The sequence below is a fragment of the Austrofundulus limnaeus genome, unplaced genomic scaffold (genome assembly GCF_001266775.1).
Source record: "Austrofundulus limnaeus strain Quisiro unplaced genomic scaffold, Austrofundulus_limnaeus-1.0 Scaffold0, whole genome shotgun sequence".
Lineage (NCBI taxonomy): Eukaryota > Metazoa > Chordata > Actinopteri > Cyprinodontiformes > Rivulidae > Austrofundulus > Austrofundulus limnaeus.
Genome location: NW_013952402.1, coordinates 3,370,628 through 3,382,054, shown reverse-complemented (window position 1 = coordinate 3,382,054; position 11,427 = coordinate 3,370,628). Strand labels below are relative to the sequence as shown.

At 39.1% G+C, this 11,427-nt stretch overlaps 1 protein-coding gene across 1 annotated transcript; it reads left to right on the top strand.

Annotated features, from left to right (window-relative positions):
* Nucleotides 1-279: 279 nt before the first annotated feature.
* On the top strand, nt 280-10,021 carry fam83b (family with sequence similarity 83 member B). Its single transcript, XM_014016166.1, has 5 exons — nt 280-442; nt 1,025-1,507; nt 3,085-3,249; nt 3,690-3,814; nt 5,136-10,021. Exons 1-5 carry the CDS (start codon nt 383-385, stop codon nt 7,087-7,089), a joined length of 2,787 nt encoding a protein of 928 aa, XP_013871620.1. The 5' UTR covers nt 280-382; the 3' UTR covers nt 7,090-10,021.
* Nucleotides 10,022-11,427: the final 1,406 nt, after the last annotated feature.

Sequence of the window (11,427 nt, the reverse complement as noted above, 5' to 3'; positions counted from 1 at the left end):
AAGAAAAACACTGAAGAATCTTATATTATTGACTCAGTTTCCAGCACTTTTGTAACACGACACAGAACACAGACAAGTCTACTAATGCTTAGGTATTCACTAAAGTTTCTTTATGTCTTCATTATCTCGATTTTCCTCAGGGTGAACTTTGTTCCCATACTGAGGAGGAGGAGGAAGAGTGGACGGAGGAGTGGTTAAATATCACAAACAGGTTTATGTCTYGCTGTGAGCCAGTTTCAAGCCGCACAGTTTACATGTTAAAACAGGAATCTAATCCACACCCTCCAACTGCAGACTGCTTTTCATGTTGAGACACCTCCTTGTCTTTGTCTCTCCCAGCAGGCTCTCAGAAGCTGCTCCAAACACCAACAAAAGTTTATAAATGGAAGTGGGATACTATAGGAGCAGTCCGGAGGATTTCCACAAAGGTCACTATCAAAATGTAAGTCCCCGTTGTTGCATGTTCAAATAACCGTGTTGTAAATCGCTCACTGTGCGAAGAASTGTGGAACAGAAATGCAGCTGTAAGGACAGAAACCAGTTTAAGTTGACACTAGATACATGAGGTTTTTTTTAAAGTGTCAAAGTGTGTTTACAGATGTACAAGAATCTCAAACACGTGAGACTTGAAAACTGAAGTTAAAATGGTAGAATTAGATGACAGTGTTTGGGTAAATATTAAGGAAACATGACCTCTTCCTTATTTTCTCTTTAACAGAAATCTTTCATAATTGCATTTAGTAAAATGCTTCTCTTTAAAGAAACATAGTCATTCAGGTTTATCTTTGAGTTAGGTTGTGACAGTTAATTTTCAAACCCAAACAATGTAGTAAAAAAGTGAAAGATTGTTATTAAAACACTTCGAAATACCACTTAAAGTGAAGAGCTGAGCATTTTATGATTCATGCTGTGGAAACCACAGTTTATTTTTTGCTTCACTGAGCTTACAGAGACATCCTTTACCGCTTTACCATGATATTTGTCCACTGATCCTCAAATCATTCGTCTCCATTATCACTGACAGGTCCTAAAGAAACCACCAGGAGACATGGACTCTCCTGAGTTTTCCCCACTGTCGTTGCTGAGGGGAGACATTCAATCTGAGAACTACATCCAGCCTCATTATAAGGAGTCATATCGCCTGGCCATTGATCGCCTGGTGCACAAGGGCAGAGACAGTTACCATGAGTTTCTCAAGGAAGAACGTATRGGGACTTTCCTTTCAGAAGATGAGCTGCACTTCATCACAGCTAACGTCAAACATCTGCCTCAAAACTTTACAGAAGAAATCACCAGTCCAACAGTCACCCACAAGGACGACCAGTCGTCCTCGGGGACGTACTGGCCTGTCCACTCAGACGTGGAAACGCCCTGTTTGGACTTAGGATGGCCGGAGGTTGTGCATGAAAATCTCCACACAAGTATTAATCTGCTGTTCCACCCACCCAGGCTAAACAACCCCACCATAAAAGATGTGATCCGGAAGCAAATACAGGATGCAAGAAAGGTAATAAAAAACCTACATGTGACCAAAAAAAAAGATGTGAACTCACTAATACATTTTCACCTCACAGCTTTTCAGCAGAATGTTGCAAACACTTTTCCTGTCAAGGCAGTTMAATAGATATCTGTTCCAGTTTTCTGCGTCAAGGAGTGTCTGCTGGGGTGGTGGAGGCCAGATCTGGTTCTGCAACTCGCCTTCATGAGAACAGATCAGGAGCCTCTTAAATACACCGCACCATAATAAAGCCAAAACTCATTAGARATGTTCAGCTTCATCTGGCAATTAAACATGTCAGAAAGGCTAATAACAAGGATCAACACAAACTTGTCGTTAGTAGAAACCAACCTGCTGTTCAGACACATTTGACACCCATGTCTGTGTTTCCTAGACTATACAGCTTAAAAATAACAGCTGCAGGATCGGACAAGACAGAAAAATAAAATCTAAAATAATTCTCAAGTGATGACTTAGAGTTTGCATCAATTATCAACTGGACATTATATACATGAAAGACAAATACAAATCTGCAAAATGAACATTCAAATTTAAATTGAACTGAAGTTATACTCAGTATTTTCGCACAAACAGGTGGGTAGTGTACCCAAAGGTTGTACTCAAGTAAGAGTAGCACTACTTCAACATATTTTTACGCAAGTAAAAGTAAAAATTAGCATCCAGCAAATTACTCAAGTAAGAGTAAAACTGTATTTTGTAAAAAAGGCTACTTGAGTACTGAGTACCTGATCATAACATCTGATTTATTACTTTAAATKTTATCTTCAGACTGACTGCAAATAGAAAGCTATGTGCAAATTCTGTTAAATACAGTAGGTAATGAGTTCATAAGTACATTACTCTGTTCTGTATATATAATAATACATTAACAAATATGTAATACTTCCTATTTACTCTATATTCAGTTGACCTCCAAGTGTGTCAGTGAGGTTCCCCCATAAACTGCAGGTGTGTCTCTCTGGTGCATTTCTGGTTAAAACAAGGTTGTTCTTCATTCAGTGAAGTTACTCATGATGGGTAGAGTGTAAAGAAATTGTACTCAAGTAAGAGTAGCAATACTTCATAATAATATTACTCAAGTAAAGTAAAACGAATGTTGAAGTAAACTACATTGTCCGAAAGTACGCCCCCGCCCCCCACCCAAAAAAAAGTTACTCAAGTAAATGTAACGGAGGAAATATAATGAGTACCCACCTCTGGTCACATWATCGTTTTATGTTTAGCACAAACTGGGTTGCTGAGTTAAATATCTTTGCTATTTTAGTTAACATAAAGAAGGTTTTGTCAGTCTGAAGAAAATATGTATAATAAACTTGGTGCACTGATGCACAAAAAACAACCCAGGTGAAACTGAAATGTGTTTAGGATCAATGAATTTTCTCATTTCAGATACAAAGCTGATCTCTCTCCTAATTTTGTCCTTTACTCAGTTTCAGTAAACATAACATTGGCTGCGTTCACTTTTGTTTTTGTCACATGCAGTGCTTAACATTGTCATTCATGTTGACTTAACTGGTTTAAACTGGTGAAATATAATTTACTCACTCTGATCCTCGTCCTTAAAGGTGATTGCCATTGTGATGGACATGTTCACTGACGTAGACATATTCAAAGAAATTGTGGACGCTTCCTTACGAGGAGTTTCCGTCTACATCGTTTTGGACGATTCTCATCTGAAAAGTTTCCTGAAAATGGCCGAGGAGCAATCAATCAACCCACAACACCTGAAAGTAAGTTGTTTATGAAAAATCTACATTTGATTTCATTTTTTCATTTATTTACATTTCATCTGGTCTGTGACTGGTAAATATGCTAAGATTAAAGAATTAATTGGAGTCAGAGACATTTATTAGAAAAATCCCATTTCACATTTCTGGGGAAACTCAGCCAAAGGTATAAATCCTCTGGGCTTTTATGACTCAAGGGCTTTTAATATTTACTGTTTCCTCATCTTGACTGGGTGGAGTCACAAACTTTGGTGAGACATTCTTAAGTTTTAAACACACCCATAAAATTTCCCATAAGAAATTACTACATGGCAACACCAACAACAAGCTGTTGGCATAACATTCTGCACGGTACAGCTACTGTGGATGTTTCTTTGTTGACTGATGTACTTACTGATAATTTTTTWAAAAATGACATGATTCTTTCACTGCTCTGGTAACAGAAGATGAGGCTGCGCACCGTGAAAGGTCCGGAGTACCTCTGTCGATCAGGAGCCAAATTTCATGGAGTAATGGAGCAGAAGTTTCTTTTAGTTGACTGCCTCACAACAATTTATGGCTCATACAGGTAAATAATGCTGCCGGACAACAAGACAAGGGAAGACATTGAAAGCACTGACGAGTGCATGGAATGCTTTGAACAAAGCACTGCTGATGCTGTCATTGTTCTGAAAACTGCAGAAATTATTTCTCACTGACGTCTTGTGGAGCAGGCTGTTACCAAAATAAAAATATTAATAAAAAATGATCCCTCACATCAAGACGTCCTTTACACTATTTTCTCCCTTCAAAGGGTGAGATGTTGAATGTAACTCTAGCACAAAGAGCTGCTTGTTAAAGGGATCCCCGATTACTTGCAACACCAGACTTTATTCGATAAACATTTATTTTAACTGTAAAATAAATACTGTAAAAATACTGTAGGTTGTTTAGTTTTGTAAATTTTTAAAAATATATTTTAACACGGACRGAGCCATTTTATTTACAYACAAAGCATTCTGGGTAAATGATGATGTGGATAGGTCCTCGTGAGCTATATCCACCCTGAAGGTTAATCTTGGACAATATCTGATGATTGGCTCTTTTAAATGAAACCAGAGAGCGTTGGCAGAGAGGAGAAGGTAGAAACGATTCAATCTACAACTGAAAATATGGATGGAGGACAACAGAGCTGCTTCATGGAAGAAGAACCCCAGCTTAGCCTGTTAGCCTTCGTGCTAGCAACCTATATGTATTAGCTTGGCGTTAGCATGACAAATTAACAAGCTAAACTGAGGTCCTCCATCCATATTTTCAGTCGCAGGCTGAGTCACTTTTGTGTTCCCCTCTCTGTCATGTGGATGGAGGACCTCAGTGACAAGAGGAGAATGTGTAACGCTGAGCTAATACATATATATGGTGATAGCACCGGGGCTAATGCTAAAGCTATCAGGCTAAGCTGAGGTTCTTCTTCCATGAAGCAGCTCTGTTGTCCTCCATCCATATTTTCAGTTACAGGCTGAGTCATTTCTACCTTCTCCTCTCTGTCAACGCTCTCTGGTTTCATTTAAAAGAGCCAATTGTCAGATATTGTCCAAAATTAACCTTCAGGGTGGATATAGCTCGCTAGCAGCCTCGCACCGAGGACCTACCCACATCATCATTTACCCAGAATGCTTTGCGTGTAAATAAAATGGCCACGTCCATAATATATTTTTAAATTTGTAGTTTAAAAATTTGCAAAACTAAACAGCCTACAGTATTTTTACAGTCTTTATTTTATAGTTAAAATATGTTTATCAAATAAAGTCTAATATTACAACTAATCAAGGGTCCCTTTAAGAGATTTATGTTACTTATCACAGTTTGTTGCCTTTAAATCAAATGAAAAATTGTTTCTCTGTTTGCAGCTTTGCCTGGTCTTTTGAGAAGATCCATCTAAGCATGGTTCAGGTCATAACTGGACACCTTGTGAAGTCCTATGATGAGGAGTTTCGGACACTTTATGCCCAGTCGACTTTGCCAGCTGAACTCAGTGCACCGGAAGGGCTGTTCTACAACAGCTGGCTTCACGACCAACAAAAGATAAACAACTTTAGTTCTGCACCAAAGATCGGGCGAAGTAACCAGCTCGGGTATTCGTCGGACTTCATCAATCGGAAAACCTCCGGCATGAAATTTGGCACCAGAGATCTGAAGGAGGAAGGGAACATGCTTGGGCCTTTAATTGAAAATGATACCAGTCTTCATTGTCATTTGCCCCAGTTTTACCAAACTGAATCTGAAGAGTTAAATATGCTAAAAAGGCACAGCTACGCTGGTGAAAGACAAGATGGATACTCTTCGCATAACATCAGGCCTAGAGCGAGCAACTGGAACATAACCAAAGACACAAGAAACGGACTGAATAACTACTCAATGGATAACTATTTGCAAACACCACAGAGATACAGAGGGCAAAACATGCGTCAGTCTTATAATGGCATCGACAAGCAGGGACTGTGCATGCAGCAGAACATGCCAACACTGGAGAACACATCGAAGGCATTTATGCGCACATGGAGGATCGAATCTTACCTTAAAAACCCAGAGGCTCCATCTCCAGATTCCTTTGACTACTTAGAACAGTTTGACACCCCGGACAAGGCRGGTTCCTTCATGCAAGGAAGGATGAGGAGCTCTCTTGCTCTCAGGTCCACCATACCAGAGCAAATGGAGCCAAGCAGACGCATGAACAACTCTTCCGCTGCTCTTGGCCTCGCAGCAGTCCACAGCACTTCTTTGCGCTACTCTTCGATGCAGTGGGATCCGACGGCAACACCTGGGCACCGATTACACTCCCACGAGTTTATGCCAAATAACCCAAGTCATCAGATTCTGGATGACTTTCAGGACAATGCAGGCTATAGCCCTGGAGGAAACTCCTACCTCCCTACGTATGCCAGCCTGGGCAGACCTAATCACGGACAGATAATCACAAGCCCCGACATTCTGACAGATGACTGGCAGAAAAGGCACAGCGTGGCAGATCCCCGCTCAAACCCTGAGCATGCACATCAATACTCAGGTCACTTGTATGGAAATGCTGTAAGGACACAAGTAAACAGAAGCACAGCAGAGTTCGGGGCACAGGTTGGAGAACACAGGTCAACTCTGAATGAAGATCAGAGATCTGTCTCCCACTATGATGTCAAGAGCATCACAGACACAAAAGATCCTTCGAATCCCATTTGGCAGGAGCCACCATCCAGGACTGTGTCTGCAGCAGCCCTGGACCTGAAAACAAAGGATTTAACAAATAAATCCAACAGTTCTCTAAAAGCCAATTCTAAAATAATAAAATCTTTGTTGAACATACCGGAGAGAAAAGAGAACCCCATCAAAACCAGTGAAACGCCAAGTTTGTGTTCGGGCGACAGCTCCGACACCATCACAGCTGAGGACGAGGAGACGAGCCACCGTGACAATAAAAGTCACCAAACCAAACATCAGGCAACCACCTCTGTCAAGTTCTCGTCAAAATTTTCAAAGCCTCTTTTCAAAACCGAGAAGGCCCAAATTTCGCCACAGAACTCTCTCACCAAATCTTCCTCCTGGAAAAAACCTTCCATCCTTGAGAAAAACTCAAAGCCCGCAGCGGAAAACCGTTCACACAGCACGCATGAGTCATCCTCCCCGTTTGAAAAGAGAAGCGCTCGGCCCAGCAGTTTGCGGCGCAGTCTGTCTCAGGACAAATCCAAAGGCTGTTCTAAAGGCGAGGCGGCTGCTGAACAGAGCTTCACTCGGGCTGCGCGGGGACAACATGAAAACAAGCTGGAGAAATTCTTTCAAAGAGTGGGAAGTCTTATACACAAGAGCAAATAGTGAGTTTCAGCAGGACTCACCATCCACACAGGTCACATTTAAGTCATGCTCCTTTGAGTTGTACTCTTTCTGTGTTGCACTGGTTGGTTCTTTATCTACAGAGTTTACATTTGAACTTCTGCTTTTTTTGTTTTGCACTCAGATGCACTGAAGAAAACCTCTAAAAACAGAGAATATTTTGTACTAATACAACCTGAAAATTACCCTTAAAACCATGGACGTGCACAGGCCAGGTGGTGCTTGAGCACCTGCCCTTTTCCCTCCGGACCATCAAGTGCCCCTGTCGAAACTGCCCCCTTTTTTAATGCTCCATCTGTTGGTTGCACTTCTTATTATAATAGTATTATTAATAATATTGCCTTCACACCCTCCCTTCACCACACACACGTGCATGCCTGCAGCACTCCTGTGCGCTGTTGCTCAGTCAGCTGTAACGCGCAGCATCGCAGCCATCGTGTTAAAAAATAAAAATATCTAAACACTGCACAAGAAAACGACTCTGATTTATGCAGAATGTAATGGAAACTATGCAAAAAATAAAAATAATATGAAAATGTAGCAAAATACTAACTGGAAAATGGGTGAAGTCAGTGAAAGATGCATTTTTTCCCCCTGAAGAAAAACACAACATGAAGCAACACTGTAAGAGATTCACAAAAGAAACCTACAGAAATCTGCCTGTCAGTCTGTGGACAGACAGATAACAGCACAGATCATCTGGACTATGGATTTGTGTTTTTTTTTCATTACGATAAAATAAAAAATGTTAAACTTTAAATATGTTTAACCAAAGTTTTTTGCTGATAAATTTTAAAATGTATTTAATAAAAAATAAATATATTTTTTCTTAAATGCCTTTAAAAATCACTGTTGTGCAAAAACTACCAAAACAGAGAAGAATGAATGTGGCCACATTGGGGATGTGTCATTGTCCCTCAAAAGCATCGTTTTTGTCCCACAGAATCTGGCCACCGTTTTCACCCCAAACCTCAGATGCTGAAGTTGAACTTCACTTCCTGTTGTCTGTAATGATAATTAGGGTAAATGTTATGAAATAAAGTTTGAATTTTTCAGTACTCTGTGACTTTAGTGTGTAAAGAGAATTCGAATTCTCTTTTCATTTTAATGTTGAACATGGAATAATGAATGCCTATGATGAGTTATTTTTACATTTAATCTTAATTTGTTAGGTTATGTGTRTTCTAAATGCAGCATAAACCATGATTTGGAAAATAAAATTAGTATTATAAGAATAATTTGTTATGTAGCATTGTTTTAATAAAAATTTGACAGAGATTGGCCTGAACTAGTTTATAGTTTTGGTCCCCATGTGAATTCGACCCCCCAGTGTTAGAGTGTTACATTTTGGCCATGCCAGTAATTTAAGAGTCTTAGTTTAAATGCTGTAATTTATTGCACTGACTTTTGTCACCAAGCAGTTTTAGCTAAATAAATATATTTCATACTGATAGCCTTTTAGGCAGCTGCTGTAGAGAAGCAGAATGYTGTCCTGCAGGAGGACATCTATGAACAKGGAAGGTGAGGGAGACAAATCATTGGAAAATATCAGTCAGACACAGATAAAGCTGAAATGTTAGAATTCAAAGCATTGACAGAAACAACTCTCTGATGAGAGAGATGGAAGGACGATCCTGCATACAACAAGAAAACCATTAACTTTGTGAAAATAAACTTTATTATAGGAGGTTATTTTTAAAGTACRAACTGTGMTTACTAGTTTTGGTTTGTTGTTACCAGTTTGTTACAGAAASCAACCCGTAGGGTGTTGAATWTTAAACATYTRAATSAGACAGAATAAAGCTACTGATTTAAAATATGATAGATRAAKATGCATGACATGACAAGATGTGTCTGTAATAAATGTCACTTTACTAGGACAGCCCGCGATTCTGTGCACCACACAAGGTGCCCTCTTTTTCCACTTGAGCACCTGCCCCCCAAAATGTTTGTGCACACCACTGCTTAAAACCCATCATTACTGGTTTCCTCTTCCATAAATTCAGAAGCTTTCAAAGAATGTATGGGATGTTGTTATAAAATGTAATATATATTTATACTTATAAGCACTTTTCTGTTACTGTAAATGTGTAGGCTGTACATATCAAAGTGCTTTTAGTGTAGGATGTTAACAGCAACTCAAGGTGAAGGTATTGCTGTCGGCACACAAGCTGGCAGTCACTGATTCTGTCAATTGTGTTCCGGAAAAAAGTTGTACAATTGCTACACAGGCTGCAGTTATGCTGCAAAACACAAATCTGTYGTACTTAATGGAACATTTTTTTCCCCATTATTTCATTCTGAGTTTAAAAAAGGCACTTTTTAAAGGTTTTTCTCTTTAAAATATATTAGAGATTGAATGTTTTTTTGTCCCCCCAGTGTTACTTCCTAAGATGAAAATTTAAACGCTCTGTAATTAAAATGACAAATTTACCTACTGAAGCTGCTCACATTTGTTCAGATTATCTTGATTCAACTGAGAATCCAACATTTCAACTGTTTATTCCACTTTAATTGCTCCATATTGTTTTATTGACAAACATTATCTCTGGTGTGTTTACAGTCTGAGGCAATGTTCTTTTTTAGCRAACGTACTGTAATAATCATTACTTATAGCTGTAGTGAACACAGAGTCTGGAAAATCCCTTTTTATTTTCATACAAAATGCACATAATTTTTTTTTATAAATTGGAGACTGTAAGAAAAACTGAACTGATAAATTTGTAGGTGRAGAAATATTTCTGCTGTGTTTTCATTAATCAGAAGATGAAAGCGTTAAGCATCTGCCAAAGTAAAAGCTTTGTTATCCATCATCCTTCATGTGCAACACATTAATTAGAATCTGCTGAGTAGTTCTGTGGTTAAACATATGTAGCGTTTCTTTGAATGAAAATAAATGAAACAAGGACACTGAGAGTAACGGTTTGTGATTATTTGCCGTTTGAATTGAAATTTTGATGAAGTCGAGATAAAAACATGTCGATMTTTTCAGATTACAATCTGGCCTGATCACGCTTCTTATCTAACTGTGGTTTGAAATCTGCATAATGTTAGAAAAAATAATTTCATTTTCAAGGGTTTTATTTATGAATTTGGAATAAGAAAGCATCTTTGACAGATAAAATTTGTAAGGGGATGATTTGAACCTTTAAAAGGCACAAATTACCTGCTGTGGGTAACTCTTTGAATAATTTTTGTTTAGTGAAATAAAGTTTAGGTCTGACTGACAAGCTAACAGCTAGACCAAGTGAATCCTTGTTGTCCATAAACAACTCCAGTCTCAAAACCTTCACRGCGTGTTAGCCGTTTATAAACCTTGCATGATATGATTATTCAGGGAGAAATTTTGTGTTAGTGTTAGTTTAGTGTCTCTGGGGATGAAACAAATCTGGTTTTACCCCCTCCTTGTCACATAATGAGGCTTGGTGGGATTAAAGGGGCTTTATTTCAAACATTTTTTTTCCTGTCACTTTATGAGGCTTTTGACTTKAATTCAACTTCAGCTCTAATCCAAACAGTTTGGATAAACAGAAAAAGCCCAAAGCCTGAGCACTAACTCTGCAGGAAGTGCGAAGCATCACCATCATCTTATTCCAGTGAATCAGCAGGTCCTCCTCTAGTCTCCAGAGAGAGAGAGAGAGAAAGAGAGCAGATTTTCTGACACAAATATGGCTGCAGAGAGTGATAAACAGGGCTTTATGACTTACACGGTATAGGTGCAAAGGTTTCAGTCACACAATCCTAATTCTCCTGAGCAAATGTACATGAAGAACAGTTAGTTTGTCATCTATCTCACTCAGYCATATTCTGCTTTGTCTTTACCACCTCTGCACAAAGGGAAATGGACTAAAGTCATCTCCAACAGGAAAATGATTCAGTGAAGCACTGCAACCACTGTCTCCTCTCTTCCTCCTCTCCACTACTGATGGTTTTACTTAGAGGCTCATCCTGAGCAGCTCGACTGAACCTTTTAATCAAACCAAATGCACAGCTTCTATAACTGCTGGTCAAATTTYAGGCTTTCAGCTGCAGAAACCCCTAAAGAAGCCAAAAGATACGACCTGATTGAAATACAGTGAACGAGAGGAGGGGGAAAAACAAGTCTCATYCCCACAGTTGTTTGACTGAATCTCTTCTGGCCATGTTTTGAATGGTTTAGCAGGCAGCTGTGCGTGCAGTGTAGTTTAGCTTGAAAATACAAATAATTACAGGGTCTGCTGGCTTTTGCATGAGCTAATTTGCACAGAATGATTAATGATGTATTGTAAATCTATTTACTGCAAGGAAATATCCATCCATCCATCCATCCATCCATCCATC